This window comes from Engystomops pustulosus, chromosome 6 (assembly GCF_040894005.1).
Source record: "Engystomops pustulosus chromosome 6, aEngPut4.maternal, whole genome shotgun sequence".
Lineage (NCBI taxonomy): Eukaryota > Metazoa > Chordata > Amphibia > Anura > Leptodactylidae > Engystomops > Engystomops pustulosus.
The window spans coordinates 78,626,522-78,653,582 of NC_092416.1; the positions used below are offsets into that span (position 1 = coordinate 78,626,522).

Sequence of the window (27,061 nt, forward strand, 5' to 3'; positions counted from 1 at the left end):
CCTACCTTTCTGTTCATGTACCATTCTAACTGTAAAGCTCTATACCTGTGCGAGTGAAGGGGCAGGAGGGCGGAGATGTACATGAGCAGGAAGGTGGGGGCTGAGAGCTGAGGAGTAATTGAGCAGCACATCCAAACCAAATCTCCAGGACTCATCATGCGATTTTGGTATGTTAAATTCTCATAGGCAATATCAGTCTTTAGTGAAAATGAGGTTACTAGTGACAGGTTCCCTTTAAAAGGCTTTCAGATACACTGCATGCTAAAAGGATCCAGCCTGCAATGGATCTAGGATGCTGCGCTCCATTGGTTCATTATCTCAAGGTCAGGGATGTTTATTGCTCATCAGAATGTATAATGTGACAACATCCCTTACTTCAGACAGGTGAAGACTTGAAGGCCCTGCATGCTGCCTCCAAAAGCTAGAAATGGCGAGTCCAGCAAAAAGAACAATTCTCAGGCACAAAACCACTACAAGCACAAATCGTCACAGCCAGAAAATCACAGGTCCTGATGTGGTAAAGCTTATAAGATGCCTGCATGAGTTACCTGAAGCCCTATGAAAAATTTTGGAAAACAGTCATAACTTGCAGAGTCCAAATTGTGCAGTAGATGTAAATTTGACCATACAAGAAGAATAAGGCTGCTTGCCCACGGAGGGATTTCCTGGCCTGAACCTCCTATCACTGGACCGAGCTGAAATGCTGAGCTCAGTCCCTTGATACGAGGTTCAGTCAGGGAAATCCCTTCACTAAGTCAATTTTAGCCCAATTTGGATGCCGACCGCCTTCTAAACAATGTGGTATGTTCTGCTGATTTTTTTTTTTTTTTTTTTTTTGTCATTAGTTGGCCTCAAAAGGGGTTGTCTGGGATAAAAAAAATTATATATGCCAGGGGATTGGAGCTTAAAAAACAATAAACTACTTGTACTCAGATCCTCTGCAGCTCTGTTACTACCTGAATCCATTGTAGCAGGCACACACCAGTGGTTAGCTGTACCATACCATGGGAGAACAGGAATACCAAAAGGAGGAGAGTATAAGAAGGTGGCTTCTGGCAATGCCTCCCAGAGCCCTTCCGACTCATTAGCATAATTGTTGAAGTTTATTTTAGAAGAAAGGGGGGTCATAGATAACAAATATAAGAAGATTACCACAGTCACAGTGCCAGGATCTATGAGTAAGTGGCCCTTGTTTATCGTGACGGATTTTGGTGGTAGGTTTCCTTTAAGCCACAGTCATACAGCATACAACAGGTCACAAAAAGTGGTAACACTCTACAGGAATTTATATATTTTATATATATATATATATGTTTTACATATTTATATGTTTTTTTCTTTCAATATTGTTCAAATACTGTGAATATTGTGCATACCTTGATAAATGCCCTCCTCCAAGTACAGATACTGTGGTATATATTATCATGGGTCCTATCATTAGGTTATACAAATTAAGACTGTCACACCTGCTGGCCTACAGTGCACTTCTGATATAGATCATTATATACTGGAGGCGACAGATATGTAGAATGGAGATTCTGGGTCTACAAAATGTGTTACAGTTCCTTTAACAAGATGAAAATAAACAATAATGAACAATAAAGAGTAAAGTGACCCATTTCCTGTACAGTGTGAAAGATCAACTTTGGGACATAATAAAGAGTCCTAGAGTTGCCATTGTAAATAATCAGTGTGGGGTGTGAGCCAGCTATGAGGCTCATTATCCTGTATTTAACAACAATGGATCCAATACACTATAGTTAATATCTCATCGGTGAGAGGATGAGATTATTGATTCCACAGAACCAATTTATACCCCATGTGATAATCCCAATGCGGATCATTAGTGGTCAACTAGAAGTAAACACTACTGTCCCAAATCCTAGGAGACAACCCCTCTAGAAATATCTTACTGCTGAGAAAGTGTTATGGTTATTTTCTACAGAGCACCATGATAGTTCTTACTGACCGGCCAATGAAAAAGCCCACAAGTCTCCTACCATGCACGTGACTTACAGGCTCTCTCATACTTCAGGGAAGCACTCACTATTTTGGACTAATTGTGCCCTTACATTACTACGTATTATGTACTCATTTTGAGTTACATTCTATATTATTCTCCAGAGCTGCACTCACTATTTAGCTATTGGTCCAATTGTGCATTTTCATTTCAACGTATTATGTACGAATTCTGAAATCACTGTGAACATCCATCACTTTACATACAAAATTAATTTAGGGCATATTCACAGGATGCGTAGCAACCATCTCATAGATGTGGCTCCAACATCTCTAAAATTAACCACTAAAACTCTATTCATTGGTTCACTGAGGGCCAAATCCACACTGCCTACAGAAGTTGAGTTTTATGGAAACAGCAGAGTTCCCTGAACTACACCATTTCCATAACTCCTATAGAAGTGAATGAGATATATATTAGCATTGTATACAAGCTGTAAACACTGTGAACAGTTTCATGCAATGGGGTCTGATATGTGTCCCTGGGGTATTTATCAGGCCTATATTTCATTTCCGGTGGAGCTTCAGTTTAGATACTGAAAAATAAGTAATGCAGACAAATTGCAGCTCTGAATCATTGTTACTGCAGCTCTAAATTATAAGTGCTATGTTTTTACTGTAATTTTACAGTTATTCCATTGAAACATGTGACTATATCCCAATAAATTGCCAAATAAGTAAAAAAAATAGCATACCCCATAACTAAATGCACTGACAAATGAAGTCACAGTCACTGTCCCTGGCAGCCAATCAACTTATTTTTTTAGATTTTCAATGGGCCTTTAAAACGTTAAATCTGATTGGATGTTTCTGTGCTAGTTTTGATGCATGAACCTAGGGATCACCTATATGGGTTACCGTTGTCTGCAGGTGCTTCGTAGCTGCTCATGGTGCACCTCCCATGTACAGGCCGATGCATCCCCTAACAACACACACAAATAATGACGTGAAATGGTTTTCATTCATGAGGACGGTGCACAGCAGCCAGCAGGGAGCATCAAGCTCCTTTGTTCTCCTTCCTGAATTACTTTTGTATTCGATGGACACGGATTCCAGCGTCTCCTCCTCACATTCCTCCTGCATTGTGTGTGAATAAGGCCTCATTGTTGGATGCTGAATTCTGAGTGACAGTGGTAGGGCAGGCTGCAGTAGCTGAGCTGGGATACAGGGGATTTCGTATTGGAGTCAGCCTGTTATATGTGGTACGTCACAGCTGCACCAAGGGCCTCTACACCTCAGCGACTCAGGATCCAGATGACATTCTGCAATGCACCAGTTCTAGGCACGTACCACTGGGTATAAATGCTGGCATCTCAAACGTATTAGACTCATACATGTTATCTTGTATCCATCTCAGGAAAATAATAGGATGCCCATGGGAGTGCCAATCCCAAGTAACATAGCAGACGTACCTTATCTACAGTATCTGTATACAATCAATGAAACCCATTATGTTGTAGTAGACTGTCAGCATCCAAACTTGAAATATCACTATCTTGGAACATGACGGATACCCAGGACATCACTTAGGAGGGAATGTGCTGCATCTCTGTGTTCCTAGTATCACTGCAATCATCACACACCACTACCAATGGGAGGAGGGAGCCCAGTGTTACGTGCAAAAAAAAAAAAAAGCCCTCTCTGATATCAAGTGGCATCAGAGACAGCGGGCAAAATGACAATTACAGCAACATATTTGTTATGCGGATGGTTATATGGATATATGTGAGGAATTCATAAAAATATTGCATCCAAAGGAAATTATGTGCTGAATTAAGCTATTTCAGGCTAAAATATTCATAACTAATAGATCGTGAATATCAGATTGGTGGGGTTACATATAGCACCCCTTTAGATGAGCTGTTTTCAGAGAATGGAACAGGAAGCAGACAACGCCATCCTCTGTGTAGTGGTCAGACCAGGTTACTGCACGTCAGCCAAGTTTACAGTGACTCAGTTCTACTACACTAAGAACAGCTAATCAATTGAGGTGTCAGGGGTTGTTCCCACACTGATATCGAGGACAAATCTATGAATAGGTTAGCAATAATTTAAGCCAATTAAGGTCAGTATCCATGCCTCCTTAGGATGTAAACGTAGAGGGGAACTTTTGTGTTTCCACATAAACACAACAAGTTGCTTTTTGCAAAAATCAACTGTGCAATAAATCCTTCAGTCTTACTTAATGTGTTCATAACCTTGACCTACTCATTTCATGCAACGTTCACTCGTGCCAGTCGAATTATATTTTGAACCACAATTCAAACGCATTGGGGGAGTGAGGCTTGGCCTGATCATACACCCATTTCCACTAAAACGTGTGCGATTGTTAACAAGCAGCAAGTGGATCCAGATAGCTTGTGTTTCAGTGGAAATGAATATGTGATTGGGCCAGGCCCCTCTCCATTGCAATTCAAACATCATGGCTTCAATGTCTTGCTTATCAGCCAAGTTTCTCAGCTCAATGAATTTTATACAAAATAGCAGATTATAAAACGGACATTGCTCGATGCAAATGGAAATGTACTGGCGATAATCATTGCCGCTGATTGGTGGACCACTGTAGTAGCAGGTCTTGTACTTTGGCCTACGTACATGAATGATGCATGTTAATAGATGTGTCGTCTAGTGGATCTGACGATCCAGCTGTATAAATCAGCTTCTGAGGTTGGGGTTTATTACATACATTGCGGCTCTACCGCTATACCAAGCCTTTACAGCAGGTACTAAATGGCACCAGTCATTTTTCGCATCAACACTTCTTTTCCCCTATAGGGAAATGACTATATAATCATCAAGTAAAGGAGCAAGGAAGGGTTCATTGCTTCACCCCAACCCTAGGTAATTTAAAGCAAATTCTTCCATAAATGTAATCCTCCTATAATCTTGAATGTGGAGCGTTGCTAAGGACGTGCTGCCTGATATCCACTGCTCTAGTTCAGGTATTGCTTTAGGTAAGTACAAACGCTCATCCCATAGGACATTGGGAACCACAGACGCTTTCTTAGTAGTGATCGCATCTTCACGGTCCCTGAACACGTGGCTGGGCACACCAAGCTTTCTAGGCTTCTTCATGTCACAAATTCTAAATGCTTATAATGAGAAACAGCTACAAAATAGTTAAGTCTTCTAGCACCCCATAACCTGTGAAGGTTACAGGCGGCATCTCCTGGTAACCACAGAAAACACAGGCGTGGGAGATTTGTGGTTCACCGCTAATTAATGAGTTTAATTGACATAATGTGCTATGAGCGAGGACATGTTATACCACAGAGGTGTTAATTCAATTAGGAAACTTTCCGCGCACATTAGATGGTGCAGCGCTGCGGGTCATTCCCAGACCAGAGTATAATTATGACCTAGATATGGCAGACATTTTGCATAGATGAATGGTGATCTACAATATGCAACATATAATAAGTTTCATGACTGAATATGATCAGCACTTCTCCCTCATGTGCAGACATGCAGCCACCATTGTTACTAGGATTCACTAATTAAAGACTTGGCTCATCTGCTATTAGTCACAATAAATGACTACATCCTGCAGGAATCAGGCTGTGGCCACAAGGGAAATTCTACATGCCACAGGCCCATAGCAGACAAGTGTTAGCTGAGGAGACAGGGGTGACCAAAAGAGAAGGGAGGCTACAGTCACTACCCTACAACAGCTACCCCCTCCACACACTGGGAATGGGGGATCATCTGCTCAGGGCACCTGCTGTCTTCCCCGCATACCATACACAGAGAGGGCATAGCATTGTACACTCCAGGCAGAGTTTAGCTTGCCCTCAACAGACTACAACTGGGCACCCCTAGATTTACAGGTAGAAGACCCAGAACTGATCATTGGTGGCACCCCAATACTTCACCTACAGTTATATCCCATCCCCCATTACTGCCACCATGGTGTAAGAGGCACAATACAACCACGTACAGTCATTAGAGCCACGTCTGACACCATAATCCTCATCACAACAGGATGAAACCCCAATGAACAGATCACCACAGAACAGCTTCCTAATAATGCCCACACCTGGGCCCTGAGATATCCGTGCCCCAGAGCCGCGGTGGGCATCCCCTGTGCCAGGCGCTGCAGGCACACAATGCCCGGGCCGCTGCGGCCAGTGCTCACCTCCCCAGCTCCGGCACATCCTGGCCGCCGCCTGATGCCATCCTGCTGGCTGTGGGGAGCGCTAGGAAGGCTCCGGCCCCTCCCTCCATGCTGCCGGCCACTATCCCCAGAGGCCGCTCATGCTGCATGCACCATCCAGGTGTAGTCTCCCGCTCCGCTCGGTAAGTGTACGCCGCTGGGCTTCAGCTGAGGAGGCGCGGGGAAGGGCAGAGTCAGAGGGCGGGGGGGAGGACGGCCGGGCACATTGTTCTCCTATTACACGCTGCACACCATGCGTCCGGCTACAGCGGAGAGGGGATCCTGCGCTCTCCTGGCTCTGCCCCTTCGTCACATACCTGCCCACAACACTGCAAGCCCAGGCAGGCAGAGACTGCTCCTTCACTGCCCCTCCCGCCGGTAGATACAGCGCTGGGTACACGGGGGGCTCCGGGGGACACCCGGCGCTGGGTACACGGGGGGCTCCGGGGGACACCCGGCGCTGGGTACACGGGGGGCTCCGGGGGACACCCGGCGCTGGGTACACGGGGGGCTCCGGGGGACACCCGGCGCTGGGTACACGGGGGCTCCGGGGGACACCCGGCGCTCAGGTGGGGTATACACTGCGCTTGGCACATGGGGGGCTGTTAGGAGATGCACACCACTCAGAGGGGGGCACATACACAGTGCTCTCTACACGGGGCGCTACGGAAGATACATTTTATTGCAATAAATAAGTATTTGATCACCTACCAATTAGTAAAAATCCTGGCTCTTTCAAACCTGTTAGTTTTTTGTATAAGAAGCTCCTCCTATTCTGCACTCAATATCTGTAGTAATTGCACCTGTTTGAACTTGTTTCCTGTATAAAAGACTTCTGTCACACTCAATCACACTCCAACCTCTCCACCATGGAGCTGTGTAAGTACAAAACTGTAGACTTGCACAAGACTTGGATGTGTTACATGACAACGGGCAAGCAACTTGGCGAGGACCCAACAACTGTTGGCACAATTGGCAGAAATGGCAGAAAGAATGAAACATGTTGACTGTCAATCTTCCTTGGTCTTGGGCTCCCTGGAAGATCTTGTGGGGGTAAGGATGACCAATTCAATGACCTGAAGCAAACTGGTACAACATTTTCAAAGATTACAGTACCACACTATGCCATCATAGATTAAAATCTTGGAGGACACACAAGGTTACCCTACTCATGCCAGCACATCTACAGGCCCATTTTAAGTTCACCAATGTCCTTTTGGATGATTCAGAGAAGGCATGGGAGAAGATCATGTGGTCAGAGGAAAACAAAATAGAACCGTCATAGCTTGACGGTGTTTTATACAAAGGTGACAGTACAACTGCACCATAATGAATGGAAGATGGATGAGGCTGTGTATTGCGCCTTCTTCCCTAAAGAGCATTGTAAAAGGGTCGTGGCTGGGTCTTCCAGCATGACAATGACCTGAAACACACCGCCTCAACAACTTTGTAAGAAGCATTTCGAGGTCCAGGAGTGACCTAGGTAGTCTCTAGACCTAAACTCACTTTTTCTCAGTGTCACCTGGAAACCTGAAAGATCTGCAGATCTGTATGGAAGAGTGGACCGAAATCCCTGCTGCAGTGTGGGCAAACTTAGGGCAGACGTTTCCCATAGTTCGTTCTATGTTATTGCAAACAAAAAATTCTGTACCCAATATTACTAAACTAGGCCCATGGGTATTGATAATTTTGCCACAAAATTTTAATGCCATTCAAAGAAAAGGCGCAATCAAACAATGCACGTTTGTTGCCTTCTTTTGACTTGACCCTAAAAGTGGAGAGTTATTAAGCAAAAATTTAGCGCAATTTAAAGTGTAAGAAACAAATCTATCAGTGCAGTGTTAAAGGCTATGCACACTTTCTTCTAGAGAGGAAATAGAGGATGAAGCCAGTGACACTGCTGCCCAAAATTAGGTGAGTTAATGTTAAATTCGGTGCATGCCATAGGAAATAGCTGACACAATGCACAAATCACTTGATGCATGCTTATATATGCAGGCACTACTTATCCTGCACTGCCTGCATTATGTACCTTTCCAATGTGGTTTTTATGGCCCATCTGCCGAAGCAAAGAGGAGCCTACAGCAGGGTTCAGGGTGCCCAGTAGTAGGTTATGCATGGAGCTGTGCTGCAGTTACTTGCTGGCTACTTTGCACCAATAAAATGTTCTTGCATCGCACATTACCTGTAATAACTACTTCCCAAATAACAGCAGTGCTGAACTGCAGTAAACCTTGTGTGAACGTACCTTGCAGTGTTTGGCAACGCGCCACTTGTCGCAATGTGAGAACCCAGCCTTAGCGAGGTATTTCAGGGCTTCCTACTGATAGTGATGTGCGATCAGTGCATGGTATCTCATGTGTGAATAATGAACCTACATGAGCAGACCTTATAGTATTGAAAATGCAGGACCTCTTTTACCAATGGGAAACCCACTATAGAAATGGTGCAACTACTTTTGGCCAGGTCATGTAGTGTGCAACTACTGATTTTGGCACAACCACTGGATTTAAATGTCTCGCAATGCAGTCAACTTTTCAGAATGCTACCTCCCTTTAAGGTGAAGTTCCCTGGATTATCGGCTCAGAGTCACCTTGCTATGTGATTATCCCAATCCCCTCATGACATCTCCTGGGGACATTGGCTCAGTGACAGGACTGTAGCAGCTCCAGAATACTGCTCCTTCTATTGGCCAAAGGGGGCAGCTTCAGAATACAGTGCTGAAGACATAACTGATACGACAATGGAGGGCCCATCACAAAGATAACAGGTGAAGTGCCCTGCATCATAATGTCTGCCTTTCTTGAGAAAACCTTTAACCTTAATGAAGAGAAATCTTCATTTTAACCCTTTCCTAATAAGGAAATTTTCCATTTTTGCATTTCTCTTTCTCATTCCCTTTTTCCACAAGCTATATTATCTTTCAGTTTAAAGAGACATAGGGGGGCTTTTTATTCTTTTTGGGACATTTACAACCTATTGGTCACTTTTCATTAAAATTTTTGTGTTGCAAAATGGTGAAAAAGTGTTGATTCAGGGGGATTTATTATGGGGTTTATGCTGGGAATAATTGTTTTTTTTTCTTAGATTGGACACTTTGGGATGCGCTGATGCTGATTCTAAATTTACTTGTTATTTTTATACTAGCTGTAGCTCCCGGCATTGCCCGGGATAGTAAATAACTGCTCTTAGCTATAACAAAATAAAATAGAAATAAAAATATTTTATCTGTCTCTCCCTGTCTTTCTCCATCTTACCTCACACATATGCGTCTTCTACTCGTTGCCTACAGTAACCAATCAAAGCTTACAGCTCCTATTAATGACCTGTGGAAGAAAAGCAACCAATCACGGCTCAGCTTCCAACTGCTGCAGCAGCAGCAGACAATGGCTCCTGTATATGGTAAAGCGCAGGGTCGCTGTAAATGGGACGGTACAGATTCCTTTAGCGGACATACATACACACACATACATCCAGCTTTATATATTAGATGTGCTCAAGGGAAAGGGGGATAAAGAATTGCAAACCAAGCACACTGACATACTGGCATGTGCTCCCTCTGCTCTTCTTTTATCTTCTTTGTGTCCTGGATTTTACAAGAATATGTTTTTAAAATTATCTTCTTTTTATTAAAAAAAAGCATAGGAAGATTAAAAGGAGAGTATATCCTGTCATAGGGGGCACACACCAGCATGTATGTGTGCTTGGTTTATAATCTTCCATTCTGGTGACAGATGTCCTTTAATATTGCTGACAGGGCACTACTCTGCTCCAGCACTCAGAAGGGTAGGGTGAGGCTGCATCGTTTTCCTTTGTACAAATTTCATTTTTCACAGACTAATTTTCAGGCCAATTTACCTCAATTAACTGTAGTAACTGCCAATTGTTATATGAACGGCAAGGTGCAGTAGGCAGCCTAAGACATGTGGAACTCCAAGACAAGGTGTGTCACTATTTGTGTTATAGGACACCAAGCAACTAGTAATGATACCATCATTACACTCTATTCCCTCCATATTTCAGAAAAAGACAGAGGGTTTTTGGTAACCTATTTCCAGCAGGAGCTTTATGCATATGAATAATTAGCAGCCCAGAGCACGGGACATCGTGTCCCTGTGCTCTGGGTTGCTTTCTATTAGTCTTTTTTTTTAGGAGATCCTGGCATAAAGATGAAAAAGGATGTTAGGCGAGTTGTGTATTTTAATTTGGCTTATGGGTACTGGTAGACCCCCCCCCCCAATCTATTTTCCTTAAAAGGAAAAATGTGTCATCTGGCTTCCCTTGCCGGTCAAGACACGTGTGGAGGAGGCCTATTCTAGGACCCAGACTTCTGTGACACCTGGGAGATGTTTTCACTACAATGTGAAGTAATCTGTTAAAATAGTTCCAGAAATCCGATCTGCAAAGAAGCTAAAAAATAAAGAGTTTGTTGAGGTCCTCCTACTCCAGAGCCGTCTTTGACTAGATAGAGATATCTGAAAAATGAGGGCTACACAACATAACAAAAGAGAGGTGTCTTGAGGATTCTTTTTTTTATCAGGGATTTTCTTCATATTTGACTGGTGTGTATGTCTAGACACATGTATATAATGGGAACCACCTGATAGAATTACTGTACAGCTGCCTAGCATCACCACATACCCAAACCTATGCAAAAATAATAATCTTGCACCGCTGATCGAGTACAGATATAACAGCATGGAAACATAATGGCGCCTTAATGAAGGCACACAAGTGCACAGTGACATCGCACCAGCCCACGTCACAGCCGCTGCCAACGCAGTACACACTATAGTAACACGAAGGGTAAAATATCTCTGCCTTTCATAGCAACCTGGAACTGATTTAATGAGCGAGAAAAAAACGAAAAAGATGAAGAACGAGTGAAAGCAGCTGCACAAATTATCCAGGAAATACGATGCTGCTGATTCATCCGTGAATCCATCGTATCCTGATGCACAAGACACCCACATTCAGGGTCTTATTAACCGTCAGCCCTGGCAAGAATCCAGCACCATAGAGCCGGTTACTATGACAATGTCAATATTTGTGTGGGCTCCTGTTAACCCCAACGGGCTGGCAACACAACGAAAACCGAATCATAGGTGACGAGGCACAGCTAAAATATAAGAAAATTGTCATACAAAGTCATGAATTCTTTAATCATAACTGTACACTGGGGGAGGGGCTCCTGAACAGATGGATTTCATTGATTCAAGTCTTTTTATATAACATTTACGCTGCCCCAGTGACGTCGTCTGTATATCTACCCATCAGTGTAAAATGTAACCTCTCCATATCTGACTCACAATATAATAAAATTAGACCCAGAAGTCTGAAGATGTAGCAAATGTAAGTTCCTATGAATAGGTTGTGATTAGTTATCGTTTGGAAAACCCTTTTCAGTTGTAACAACGTGAAAATTTTGGTGCAAATTTGATGCACCAAATTTATAATCCGGCAACTGATTGTCCTGCGATGTATGGGGTTTCTGTATAACATCGCTATTTTTGGATTCCTACTCTAACATTGGGTTCATTATTTTCATAAATTCATTAGCTTACCATGTATCACAGCCATTTAACCCTTAAGATGCCACAATCAATAGTAACTTCTGTATCTGAACGATCCTTTGTTGATAAGAGCCCCCACATTGGCACAAGGAAGCTCCATTCAATGTCAAAGAAGCAGAGAGCCTATTGAAAGCTCTCAACCCAATGCAGTATTCCATCACAAGAGTGGTAAAATTACAATGTAATGTAATGCAGAAGAATTGCAAAAGATCAATGACAGAATTACACTTTGTCTCTTGTTCCACACAAGGCCACATCTGCCATGAGGTGGTATGAAGTACCCACCTAAGGGAGCAGATTGCGGAACCTTGTAGGCAAGGCAATGCTGGCAACTCCCCATTATTTGAAAAATCAATTATACGGCACCTTTAAGGTGCTAATGTAATTGAAAGGCAGAGTGGCGCAGCACAGCGCGCCCGTGTTCACCGATCTGCTTGTCACGTCATGCCATTTGGGAGTATGTATATGGGGGCTGTTACAAATAAATTAGGGGAACTGTATGTAAATAAATCTGGTATGTATATAAATTAGCTGGGCGTCTAGAGTATATAATAAATTGTGCGTGCTGTATATACTATTTATTCAGGGGACTATATAAAGGATGTGGGGAATAGTGTGTTCAGTCGTGTTGTGAGTATAATATATATTTAGGAACATGCTCCATTATTCTGTAAGTGACTGGGTTTTTTTAGGGGCGCTGTGAGTTGTGCTGCAGGGACAATTTGACAGTAAATTCAGCAGAGATAAAAAAAATGGCCGAGAGAAATCGTAAAAAAGTCCTCTTCCTAATAGAGCAAATCAACACCTTTAAAGTACTAGATGTCATTAATGTCTGTGCATTTGACTACTATTGTGTGAGGTAGCATCATCAGGTGCGCCAAGGAGGGGGCGGGGCATTTTCAACTCTCCATTCAGGTAGCAAAAAAGCTAGAATTGGCCCTAGTTCCACCCACTGATAATTTTTTCATTACATGTTACATTAAATGCTACCATTACCAAATACAGTAACTCCTCCTAAAGCTACTTGACAAAAGTAAAAATAAGGCTAGATTCACACAACTGTTATTGAGGCCATGATCTGCACTTCCCAATGGCACTGGGTCAGTACACTTTGTCTCACAGCACCGTGACCTGGCCAGACGGCAGCGTTGCAAAAGGATGTTGAAACAACGTGCTGCATCTTTTTCAGGCTTGCGGCCACTTGAGTTTATATGAAGAGGGGAGGGGTCGAGACCTCTGCACCAGGCCATGTGCTCATCCAGGGTCAGGCCCGGGCAAGCACATCGTCATGTGCCCATTAGATCAGGAGCTTTCCTTCTCTGTCCAGCAGGGTATGACAAGGAGAAGACTTTAGTTCTGCACACAGACATACTACCTTTAAGAATACAGAGTTCATTATAATGAAGAAATAATAGCATAATGCATGCTCCGTATTTTGACAGATCTCAGCAGGACAGCCTGCCAGTCAGGAGCTGCTCGCACAACAGGCGCACGTCACACCAGAGAAAATTCTATATTTATCCACAATCTGCTTTTCCTCTTCCTCCATGCAGTGAAGATCAGAGGAAATACCAATGTGTGTGGGCAGCCTGGCTCATCATTTGACCCAGACTCTCCCTTGAACCCTGGTCATCCAAGATTTGAAGGGCTTAACCTGATAAATATGTTTCTTTTGAAATACCAATTTCAAGTCCTATGTTTCCCCATCAGTGAACAAAAAGGTTATTGTTACAGCCTAAAGATTTGTAGATGCTGTATTCAGTCTGGAAAATGTACCATGTGATGAAAATGCAAGCTTCAATGTGATGACTTCATGCACATTGGATTGTTTAACCTGAATACAGTGGATGACGGATTGCAGGTAACCTGGTCTACAAGCATCACGTCCTCCCTTCCCCTCAATACCACTGTGATATTTCGGGCCCTTTAAGCCCTTCCCACCGCAGCCCTTTTTCGTTTTTGCATTTATTTTTTACTCCCCACTTTAAAAACTTTTTTTTATTTTCCCATGTATAGAGCTGTGTGTGAGCTTGTTTTCTGCAAAACAAAATGCACTTCATAGTGATGGTATTTAATATTCCATGCCATGTACTGGGAAGCAGGAAAAAAATCCAAATGCAGTGAAATTGGTGAAAAAACCCATTTGCCTTGTTCTCTTGTGGGCTTGGATTTTACGTATTTCACTGTACGCCCCATATGACATTTTTACTGTTTATTTATATCAGTTCTAGGGAAAGGGGGGTGATTTGAATTTTTAGTGTTTTTTTATTAATTTTTTTTTTATTTTTTCAGACTCCCCAGGATACTTTAAACCTGATCGATCCTATTATATGCTGCCATACTACAGTATGATCGCACATTGTAATGAAAAGCGACACCGCCTCGAACCGAGACTGTCATGTCAACCAAATGCCGCTCCCCAATGATGTCACAGGGAACGACGATCCTAGTCAGCGGTTTAACACAGCCCAAAGTGTCAGACATCTTTTCCCTGCTCTCCAGGCGGCTAATTATTTTCTTCTCTATGTGATCCTGGCGTGTCAAAACTAGGGGAGGACAGCGCAGGAATCAACATCAAGAGGAGCGCAGGTGAGTATTTCTAGGTTTTTTCTAAGGGTTTATTTCCTTTAGCTTCTCGTCGGGTGTGGGTGCATAGAGAGGGCTCACGGGCTAAGCCCTCTCCATAGCTGGTAAGTCTTTGCTGCATATTGCAGCAAACACCGCTAACACCGATCGTAGGGGTGTTATCCCGTCTATGGCCGCCAGGGGCTCTGCCATTTTGGTGAAGATAGTCGCTACCCCTGACGTCATCAGGGTGCGGCGATCAGTTGCCATGACAGCCTCGGGCCTTTGGTCGATTTGCACATTGTAATGAATAAGATTGAAAATTTAAAAAAAATCCCCATATACTGCCATACTTTAGCATGCCAGTATATGTTAGGATCGATCAGACAACCTAGGGTTAAAATACCCCAGGGTGTCTGAAAAATAGTAAAAATAAAAAAAGTAAAAAAATATTATATTTAAAAAAATAAATAAAAATTCTAATCACCCCCTTTCCCTAGAATTCATATAAATAAACAGTAAAAACCATAAACACATTGGGGCAGATTTGTCAAGTGTCTGAAAGTCAGAATATTTCCAGTTGCCCATGACAACCAATCACAGCTCAGCTTTAAAATATTCATGAGCTCTGGTTAAATGAAAGCTGAGCTGTGATTGGTTGCCATGGGCAACTGGAAATATTCTGACTTCCAGACACTTGATAAATCTGCCCCATTAGGTATCGCCACATCCGAAAATGCCCAATCACAATATAATAATGTTTTTTCACTACATTTAACCCTGTAACGGAAAATGGAAACCTAAAGTCGAAAATGGCGCTTTTTTGCCATTTTGAAAAATATAAAAAATTCTATAAAAAGTGTTTGAAAGCTTGTACAGTCCTAAAAATTGTAGTATTGAAAACATCAGCTCCGTACACTGAAGTATGAAAAAGTTATTAGCGCCAGAAGGCAAAATCCAAAATAAATTTTTTGTACAGGTGGTTTTCATTTTTGTAAATGTATGAAAACATTCTAAAACCTAAACAAATTTGTTATCCCCGCGATCGCGCTGACCCAAAGAATAAAGAAGACGTGTCATTTGGGACGCACAGTGAAAGTCTTAAATCCAAAACGTTGCAAATGCGTTTTTTCACCATTTGGAATTTTTCTTCCGCTGCACAGCACACGGCATGTGACTTGTCTGTGTTGCAGACTGCTCAGCTCTTGGCCCCCACCTTTGTGCTCCTGTAAGTTTCTTCCTCCCCCACTGATGTATGCTCAGCAGGCTGTGACCTCTGTAAGGAAGCAGGAAGGAGGAGCTGTACAGAAATGTTGGGGCCAAGAGCTGTGCAGTCTGCAGCACAGACAAGTCACATGTTGTTTTTTGAAATGCATCCAAACAAAAGCCCAACCCCTGGGACTACACAGAGAATTCAGCCAGGCTGCAAGGCAAGTTATAACACACAATTTTATTGTAATGCAAATGCTTAGAGAAAGCAGAAAGCCATATTTGCAATCAGGGGCGCACCTGCCATGAGGCGAGTTGAGAATCTCGCCTCAGGCGGCGCGCCACCTGCTGGACGAGGGGCGGCATTGTGCGCCCGGCCGTCCATGCTACCACCCGCCAGTCTGCCTATGCTGCCGCTGGAACCCCCCGTGCTGCCGCCAACTGGACCTTGCTGCCGCCCGCCGGCCTGTCCTGCCGTCCACCTGACCACCATTCCAGGCTGACACCCCCTCTGCTCTGTTTCGCTCCGCTCCCCCCTCTCCTCCACTCTGCTCCGTTCCGCTCCCTCTGTCCCGTTCATATCCGCTCTCCCCCTCCTCTGCTCCGCCCCCCTCTCCTCCACTCTGCTCCGCTCCTTCTGCCCCTTTCATCTCCGCTTCCTCCACTCTGCTGCGTTCCGCTCCCTCTGTCCCGTTCATATCCGCTCTCCCCCTCCTCCGCTCGGCTCCCCCTTCTCCTCCACTCTGCTCCGCTCCTTCTGTCCCTTTCATCTCCGCTTCCTCCGCTATGCTCCGCTCCGTCCTCCCCACCTCCTCCGCTCCGTCCTCCCCCTCTCCTCCACTCTGCTCCGCTCCCCCCCTCCTCCGCTCCGCTCCCCCTTCTCCTCCACTCCGCTCCCCCTTCTCCTCCACTCTGCTCCGCTCCTTCTGTCCCTTTCATCTCCGCTTCCTCCGCTATGCTCCGCTCCGTCCTCCCCACCTCCTCCGCTCCGTCCTCCCCCTCTCCTCCACTCTGCTCCGCTCCCGGCCTCCTCCGCTCTGCTCCTCCGCTCGGCTCCCCCTTCTCCTCCACTCTGCTCCGCTCCTTCTGTCCCTTTCATCTCCGCTTCCTCCGCTATGCTCCGCTCCGTCCTCCCCCCTCCTCCGCTCAGTCCTCCCCCTCTCCTCCACTCTGCTCCGCTCCCGGCCTCCTCCGCTCCGCTCCCCCCCTCCTCCGCTCGGATCCCCCCCCCCCTTGTACAACCAAGCCCCCCCTCCCCCGCTCCTGGAGAACCTTCCTGGAAAATAAAAGAAAATAAAGTAAGTTTATCTGTTTATATGTATGTGATGTATGTATGTAATGTATATATATATGTGTGTAAATGTATGTGATGTGTCTATGTATGTGTGTATATGTGTATATGTATGTTTATATGTATGTGATGTGTGTATGTAATGTATATATATATATATATATATATATATATATATGTATATGTATGTGATGTGTCTATGTATGTGTGTATATGTGTATATGTATGTGTATATGTATGTGATGTGTGTATATGTGTATATGTATGTGTATATGTATGTGTATATGTATGTCATGTGTGTATGTAATGTATATATGTATGTGTATATGTATGTGTATATGTATGTCATGTGTGTATGTAATGTATATATGTATGTGTATATGTTTGTGTACATGTATGTGATTTGTGTATGTAATGTATATATGTATGTGTATATGTTTGTGTACATGTATGTGATTTGTGTATGTAATGTGTATATGTATGTGATTTGTATGTGTATATGTATGTGATGTGTATGTGTATATGTACGTGTTTATATGTGTATATATGTATTCCGTATGCATTTTATACTACATGGTGGCACGTTGTATGCGGTTTATTCTACATGGCGATACGCTACATGCATTTTATACTATGTGGCGATATGCTGTATGTATTTTATACTACATGGCGATATGCTGTATGCATTATATACTACATGGCGATATGCTGTATGCATTATATAGTACATGGCGATATTCTGTATGCATGTTATACTACATGGCGATATGCTGTATGCATTATATAGTACATGGCGATATTCTGTATGCATGTTATACTACATGGCAATATGCTGTATGCATTTTATACCATATGGCAATATTCTGTATGCATTATATACCACATGGCGATATTCTGTATTCATTTTATACTACATGGCGATATGCTGTATGCATTATATAGTACATGGCGATATTCTGTATGCATGTTATACTACATGGCGATATGCTGTATACATTTTATACTACATGGTGGTATGCTGTATGTATTTTACACTACATGGCAATATTCTGTATGTATTTTTTACTACATGCCGTATACGCTGTATGCATTTTACACTACATAGCAATATGATGTATGTATTTTATACTACATGGGGGGGGGATGCTGTATGCATTTTATACTACATGGGGGGACGCTGTATGTATTTTATACCACATGGCAATATTTTGTATGCATTTTATACTACATGGTGGTACGCTCTATGCATTTAATACTACATGGCGGTATGCTGTATGCATTTTATACTACATGGTGGTATGCTGTATGCATTTTATACTACATGGCGGCATGCTGTATGCATTAAATACTACAGGGCGGTACTCTGTATGCATTTTTGCATTGCTTTATTTTCACACCAAACCAATATGATGGATCTGGTCCTGACACTCCCTGAAATATTACATATATGGGCGGGGGGGGGCGTCTCTCTATGGCTCGCCTCAGGCAGCAGACAGGCTTGGTACACCCCTGTTTGCAATCCCAGCTGTATTGGGCTTATGTAACCTGTCTTTAGTGAAAATAAGGTCCATGGTGACAGGTTCCCTTTAAATTTATACTATTGAAGGTGCAGTATGAAAACAATGATAATATTTTCCGGGTTAATACAATTCTGGATGTTACACCAAATCTTTTTCCACATAACTATAAATCGCCAATAGATTGGATAGCGCAGTTCCCTTGGATTAGATAAATGACTGATGAACCTCAATGGTTTTATCAGAAACATTGTGATGCTTATTATTAATTATTCTCTTCTTAGACATAGTGGCAGTGACTGCAGTCATACTTTTATTTAGGTCCACTGTCTGTGGCACCCCGACTATTGGCAGCTGCAAAAACTGTTCTGCACTAGTGACCCCATGACAGCAATACGCCATCAATCCCTTTTACCAGGATCTTACAAGAAAAGCTTTGTACTATGGCCAGTACTGGAGATCTGCAGAGTATTGCTGCCACATGGCTCCTATGTGAGAATTATAGAACAGTGTCCTGGTACTATGACATTGCTGGAAATCTCCAGAGTATTACTGACATATGGCACTTGTAGAATTATAGAACAGATGCTTAGAACTACGACTGGGACTGCAATTTCTGTCACTCAACTCCTATTTCAGGATAACAGCACAGATGCTTTGTACTATGGCCTGCTATTACAATCTGCAGAGTATAGCTGCTACTGGTAGTGTCATTTTTATATTAATAGTCATTCATTTGATATCATCTCTCTTACCTACGGCTGATTTCTTCTACAAGGAGATTTCAAAATCTTCCATGCATAATAAGACAACCATGTAGATCCCTCTGAGGGATCTAAATATATTTAGGGATAACAAGTAATCAAGGTGAAACAAACACAGAGATAGGTCTTTGGATTTCAGCCCTATTGATAATGATAAGTCCTGAGCTGCTCTTTGCTGTTTCTTGTATGTTTATTCCCGTACTCCGGTGAGAAGACATGAAATGTATTTTGTCAGCAGGTAAACAAAGTATCTTGAGGAATGTAAGGCCCGAAGGGCAAGGGCCGCACCCTCATGTCTTGTAAAGTGTTTTTGTCTAATGCTAGAAAGTAATTTTAATAACAATAAGCTCTTACGAGTAACACAATCTGTTTCCAAACCGCAATTCACTTACACAAGGAAATAGGTTTGACCATATACATGATGCTGTACACTCTGAATAGAAAATGCACTTGACAAATAAGTGATACCTACAGTTAATCACAATAGCAAATATAATCGTGTTCCTGAGCTCCAAAAATGGCAATGTTTGATGAAGTCTTCAAGATCTATGAGGTGTCGTTAGGGATAATATTCATGTAGAGGCTGAAAATATTTACGTTGACGGCATTATTTATCCTCAATTATTTATTGATGCCCAATACTTTATACCTAAACTTATTTTTCCTCCTCCCTATACTTCGTGAAGCTAATCTTCATAAAGATTATCAGCTGTTTGTTCAGGACTAGGTCTAGATAGTTTTATATTACCGTTCAAGAAATTTTGCTGAAGTAGTGAAGTTACCAATAATGCATCCAATCAATTTCCTGGGACCTCTGAGACCACAGCGGTGAGACCAACAAAGTGACAAACAGATTAGATGGGGAGGATAGAACATGTTAGAATCTGAAATAAGTGGACAAGGGAGCACTTTGTTCTTATAAGACATGTTACAAGGATTATGCACAGTCTGTTGAAAAGTTAGTGACCATTTAAAGGGTTTTTCAAATGAATAAAAATGAAGAAAATTAACATAATAACACATAGCACTCCCTCCTCCCACTGCTCTGTTACCACAGCTCTCGGTCCCTGCTGCAATTCATTTCCTGGGCATTAACTGTCACACTGGAAGTGATTAAGGTAGTGGCATTACAGGGGCAGTAGGGAGCGGTGACTAGTAGCCCCTTAGAGAGCCTTTAATTCCTTATCTTAGCACGTAAACTCCAATAATATGGGAAGTGACATTTCACTGTATGTTGCTGGACTCTTCTTCATCATAAGGATCTTTTCTACGGCCATGTTACCAGAAAAGCCTCTGCCCTCATTTCACCTCCATTAATAACATGTAATAGCAGATTTTCTGGGTCACGTGTTGCAGACAAGAGCATTACATTGCACAATGACTGCCATTCACTGAGAGCAAACTGTTTCCTTAAAGTGTCAGGGTCACATGACTCTCAAGAAGAAAGGGAGAATCCCGCAGATAGCCCTGCGTTCCCATGCACCACAGAGTCAGGGAATTCTCATCCCACTGGTGCATACATGGAGCATAAAAGTGAACAATGGGCCACAAAACTTTCCTGCTTCTGTAAAGCCAAGGTGACAACCAACACAGATGTGTAGTTTAATATGTCACCAATATCAGAAACAAGAGCAGGATAGAGTATGAAAGCTGAGCTGTAAGGAGGTGAAAAGGACAACAGACATATTTTATTAGGGGTAGAGTTGACTTAGGTTACACTTCAGGGGGAGGAGGTCCCAGCAGTCAGGCATCACTGGAACATGCACATGATCTACCAGTGTGTTAGATCCTTGGTAAAGTGGTCCTTGTCTTTCTGTCTGGTTAGCGGTAAAAACACAGAGCTTTACTCCATGAAGAAGTTATCCAAGTAGCAACATTGGACCTAGATACATGAACACCAATCCATTTGCCTGCGTCTCCACTCCCTCCCACAGTGAGCTGGTTTATGAGCCGAGATGTAAGGAAGGAGAGATGCTTCAGCATGCAAGAGTCCAGCTCCATCTTATGTGTTGCTATAGCAGTCGCCCAGCAATGTACAAGCCTTGTGAAGAGTTCTGTAAGAAACATCTGTCAGCCATGATGGAGGGAGGGGTGGGATAGACAACAGATTCAGAATTACTATTCATCTCCCCTGAAATCCATACAACCTTATTGTAGACTGTGGTCCTAGAGCTGCAGTCTGACTGTCTCATGCCCACAGTGACAGATCCAAGGAGATCTGGACAGGGACTGCATTGCAGCAGGCTTGAAATAATCATCTGATGGCGCAGCAGTGGCTTCAGCATCGCCCCTCTGTGTATTTGTCATACCCACTTCTAGGAATATGAGTAACTGCATGAACTTGGCAAACACAGAACCCAGGACTGGGTATGTAGTTGACTGCAATGCAGTGCATATGGAGACTCGGAGGAGGGGGACTAATCAACCCAGTACCGCCACAAGTCATGGTTAAACTGTCAAGCTGATCTTCACTATATGAATGTAAAGAAGCCTTCTGTTCAGTGACAAACATTGTAACGATATCCAATTGTATCCAATTGCCAATATTGTTGTGGTTTCCTCTCATTCCAACTTGGTGTTTTTTAATTGGGGTTCACGTGCATTACATTTGTTGCATCAGGCCAGGCAATGAGACCAGTAGGAAGCAATCCTGAATCATTGGATGCAGGCGTATAAAATTTCTGCTTGCTATTAGTAAATGGGAACACGTGGATACAGCGACTGATAACCCTTCTTGACCTATTGATTTTCACAGGTAAGATTAGTTATGGTTATATCAATACTGGACAATCCTCTCTGAGCTAAACACATTAGCATGTCTCTCCTGTCCTGATGTGAGCAGGGCTAGATAAAAAAAAATTGTCACAATTTTGTGACAAAAATCAGAAAATAGTTAACATAATATACAAGGGATAAGGAAGGATAAGACAGTGACAGAATAATATAAAACCAGAATGTCTCCCATCCAGGTCAACATCTGCAAACAGTTTGTTCTCTCCGTGTTTGTGTGGGTTTCCTCCAGGTCCTCCGGTTTCCTCCCATACTCCAAAACATACTGGTAGGTTGAGCCCCATGGGGACAGGGACGGATTTGGCAAACTCTGTGCAGCGCTGCATAATTTGTGTGCGCTATATAAATAAAGGAATTATTATTATTAAAATAAAGTGAAGCGTTAGTTTGATGCTACGTAACAGCCTTACCGACCTGATGAGAAGTACTAATGCCTACTGAGACCAGCCAAGCTGCATAAACTTGAAGCTCTGTAATTTTATGGCTTTCATAGAAACAAAGAAAAAAAAAGACCAGAGACACGATGGCCATGCACTTTTCGGACTTCACAGCAGCGCTACTGTTCCGTGCAGAATAAAGGACTGCTTGGATCACAGATCACTATGATGCTGGGAGGCCTGTCCTCAAGGCCTGCTTTTTTCTTCCAGTTACTGTCTATACTTCAGGGAGCTACCATCGTACCTGAGTTCTAGGAACAGCATTTAGCTGCAACCTCATGACGGTAAGAAGCAGTGGTCTGAGGTGTATGGAAAGTTTTCTAGACATGCTCTGTGCCAATCGGAGGTGTAAATAAGCACTGACTCCATCTTTTCAGTGATGGATGTACTGATGGTATTATCTTCTATTGTAATGCTATCAGTCATATGTAAATTAGATGCTACACAGAATTAGCAAGTGTCAGTCTATTATTACTAGTGTTCAGAGATAGAATTGTAGGATATAGTGCTTTTAATTAAATATAGATAGTGACAAAATGGCAAACATTAAAAAAAAATACCCAAAAGTATCTTTAGCAAAAAAAAAAAGTTGGAATTAGCAACTATTAGCAAATATTTCAGATTTCTGAGAAAAATCAAAATTTTGTTTTCCTGAAAGGGCAAATTTATTGAATTAATGTTATTAATCTAAGCAATGAGGTCCTAAAGCTGTATGCAAATGACCTGTGAAATGTCCAATGAAGCATTAGCATATTCAAGCTGTCCACCTTATTCATGAGTGGGAGGCACAGCCACACCCCCAGTGCATGACTGACAGCCTGTATAATGATGTGAGGCTGTATAATGATGTGCTTCCTGGTGCTGGTGGCCACGCCCCCTGCAGCCTGTGTGTGCATGTGTGTGTTTAGGAGAGATACAACAGCTCCAGGCAGCCATGTTACAGCAGAACATGTCAGATTCATGTGTAGCTGATGTCTGTGTCTCTCACCTGTATATTATGAGGATGCAGCATGTCAGCAGATGCAGCACACACACTAGCAATGCTTTACTATTCATTACACACAGACATGAGCAGGGGGAGGAGAGGGGAGGGGGAACAGGGGTGACATCACTGCCTCTGACCATGTGACCAGCCTCATTTACATGATAAAAAATACATGGTTTTACAATGAATAATGTATGAAATAACAATAACAAGGCTGGGATGGGATCCTTGTGAGCTGCTCCAACAGGTAGTAGTGACAAGACTAGTGACACAGACCTGATGACAGGTGTCCTTTAGGTATTTGTGTAATTTTTTGTGCCTTTTTCCACACCGGAGTTCGCCATGTAGTAGTAATCCTGGTTTGCGCCTAATTTGTCTTTGTATTTCTTCTCCTTTCAGATGTTTGCACCTTATTTAATATTGATTTGCACCTAAAAGGGCGCAAATAAATGTGCATAAACATGTCAGTCCCGACCATGCATAGGAAAAGCTATGGTCTGAGTTTTGTAAAAAATTTTGCCTTTTTTTAAAATTTGCGCCTAATGGGGCAGATTTATCAAGTGTCTGAAAGTCAGAATATTTCCAATTGCCCATGGCCACCAATCACAGCTCCCCTTTAAAATATTCATGAGCACTGGTAAAATGAAAGCTGAGCTGTGATTGGTTGCCATGGGCAACTGGAAATATTCTGACTTTCAGACTGCTTGATAAATCTGCCCCAATATGTCCAAAAATAAAATCAGCATTTGACGAAAAGCCAACACTAGAAAGACAAATGAGGCACAAAAAATTGACTAACTAAAAGTGCAAAGTGAGCTCAAGGAAGGGGGAAATAAGATAAACGACCCCCATAAACTTCAGGGGAATATGAGTGAATTTATAGTTTACACCATTCTCTGACTTTGAAAAGAATTCTCAAAAGTTTATTCAAATACAAAGAAAGCTACATGTGCTTAGCCACTTGTCCTGTGGATATGCCATCAATGTCCTAGGGGGATACTCTTTCAACCAAAGACACACATGTAAAAAAGGAAGAAGAATGTACTATTTGCTTGTACACAGACATTGGCAGGCAATTCCATAGGTAAGTAATGTACAAGTTCTCCTCTACAATAAAATGCTTTTTATCGGTTAGATACCCGGACAGTCTGCCAAATGTCAAGGATCAAATGACTGATGCCATGTTTAGTCCTACACATTTCTTCTATAGTAAGGAAATGAGACCGGCATGAGCCAAACAACACTTGATCAGACAGGGAGCTAGCCCTTTAAATAAGCACAGCTGTATATACTGCACAGTGTACAGATCTACGTCTTTTGTCTGGGGTTGTCCTTTGACTTTCCTGATCTCAGAGCTCGGACTTGTAAATGACAGAACAAGACACTGTGTGAGAATGGGATGTATCCATCCTTGTGGTGGGAAATTTCTCCCTCTGTGAATCCCAGGATCCAACTGAGCCCAGGGGCTTCTCACACAGCAGTGGATTCCATGATGGATTATAGCAGAAAGAGAACATAACATTCATATTCACAGAGGAAGATGACCCCAGTCTTTTCTCAACATCAACCCTTGTTGTTGAGAAGTTTCGCACCATCTCTGTCACGCCTGGATGTGCTTAGGATCTGTTCTGTTTTATAAAGACCATCACTTATTTTTGATGCTTATGATACATGATATTACTGTTACTAATAGTATTTCACTTCCAGGCTAATAAAGAGAAAGGTTAGTTTCATACTGCTGTGTTTGGTCTGTGAATCATGGGCAGAATAGCGTCCTGTTTCAAGGACTGACCACACAGCCATGGACCAGCCTCCATGCTTCCTATGTAATCATAATTACAGTTACATTATTACAGTTTTGACGCTTCTGTTTCACAGGGAAGCAGGGACTCCTTGCATTCTGCATCACTATGATGCACAAATTCCTGCCCCAGCAGTGTGCTTGGTCCAGGACACCACATGGTTCATGATACCCACCATAGCAGTGTATGGGAACCCAAAACCTCATTGTTGTATCACTCAATCTTCCTCAACTTTTCAATTTATTTTGGGAGTCTCTAGCAGCAATAAATGTGCTTGTGACCCAGAACAGAAGGTGTCATGAAGCCTAGCAGTAACCAAAAATAGTGCATCGATGATGATGTATATAGAAACAAAGGGGGAGATTTATCATATGTGGGTGCATCATAAAACATCAACCCTCCCCCTGGTGCCACTTGAGATATCAGGAGGCCCTGCCTGGCGCAGAATTGCCGTATTGCCAGCGACCATTCAGCCATTAACATTTCCCGGCTGCAGTGAGTGCGTACACGTGGGAAGGAACACCCCAGCCCACTCCACCACTGACCATGCCCACTTTCACTTCCCTTTAAAGCATAATTTCTTAGTCATGCCATTGTCATATCAAACATACTGTACAGTGATATCATTCACATGTTGACAACTGTAGTGTGACATCAGTTTACAGTGAATCTTAATCACACATCTTAAATATAATATTGTGATGCACATATACACTCACCAGCCACTTTATTAGGTACACCTGTCCAACTGCTCGTTAACACTTAATTTCTAATCAGCCAATCACATGGCGGCAACTCAGTGCATTTAGGCATACATGGTCAAGACAATCTCCTGCAGTTCAAACCGAGCATCAGTATGGGGAAGAAAGGCGATTTAAGTGCCTTTGAACGTGGCATGGTTGTTGGTGCCAGAAGGGCTGGTCTGAGTATTTCAGAAACTGCTGATCTACTGGGATTTTCACGCACAACCATCTCTAGGGTTTACAGAGAATGGTACGAAAAAGAAAAAACATCCAGTGAGCGGCAGTTCTGTGGGCGGAAATGCCTTGTTGATGCCAGAGGTCAGAGGAGAATGGGCATACTGGTTCGAGCTGATAGAAAGGCAACAGTGACTCAAATCGCCACCCGTTACAACCAAGGTAGGCAGAAGAGCATCTCTGAAAGCACAGTACGTCGAAATTTGAGGCAGATGGGCTACAGCAGCAGAAGAACACACCGGGTGCCACTCCTTTCAGCTAAGATCAGGAAACTGAGGCTACAATTTGCACAAGCTCATCGAAATTGGACAGTAGAAGATTGGAAAAACGTTGCCTGGCCTGATGAGTCTCGATTTCTGCTGCGACATTCGGATGGTAGGGTCAGAATTTGGCGTCAACAACATGAAATCATGGATCCATCCTGCCTTGTAACAACGGTTCAGGCTGGTGGTGGTGGTGTCATGGTGTGGGGAATATTTTCTTGGCACTCTTTGTGCCCCTTGGTACCAATTGAGCATCGTTGCAACGCCACAGCCTACCTGAGTATTGTTGCTGACCATGTCCATCCCTTTATGACCACAATGTACCCAACATCTGATGGCTACTTTCAGCAGGATAATGCGCCATGTCATAAAGCTGGAATCATCTCAGACTGGTTTCTTGAACATGACAATGAGTTCACTGTACTCAAATGGCCTCCACAGTCACCAGATCTCAATCCAATAGAGCATCTTTGGGATGTGGTGGAATGGGAGATTCGCATCATGGATGTGCAGCCGACAAATCTGCGGCAACTGTGTGATGCCATCATGTCAATATGGACCAAAATCTCTGAGGAATTCTTCCAGCACCTTGTTGAATCTATGCCACGAAGAATTGAGGCAGTTCTGAAGGCAAAAGGGGGTCCAACCCGTTACTAGCATGGTGTACCTAATAAAGTGGCCGGTGAGTGTATACCCACTGTCATATGCTATGGTGT

At 42.9% G+C, this 27,061-nt stretch overlaps 1 protein-coding gene across 7 annotated transcripts in view; it reads right to left on the reverse strand.

Annotated features, from left to right (window-relative positions):
* The window catches only part of ARHGAP32 (Rho GTPase activating protein 32), a 160,173-nt gene that overhangs the window by 82,548 nt on the left and 50,564 nt on the right, over nt 1-27,061 (reverse strand). For 4 of the 7 annotated variants that reach the window (XM_072156698.1, XM_072156697.1, XM_072156696.1 and 1 more), the window contains exon 1: nt 6,155-6,486. The exons of 2 other annotated variants lie outside the window; for them this stretch is intronic. In XM_072156698.1, coding sequence (XP_072012799.1) covers nt 6,155-6,282 — 128 coding nt within the window. In that variant the 5' untranslated portion in view covers nt 6,283-6,486. Of the gene's footprint in view, nt 1-6,154; nt 6,487-27,061 lie in introns of those variants that run through there. One more of the 7 variants, XM_072156702.1, reaches the window with a different exon arrangement.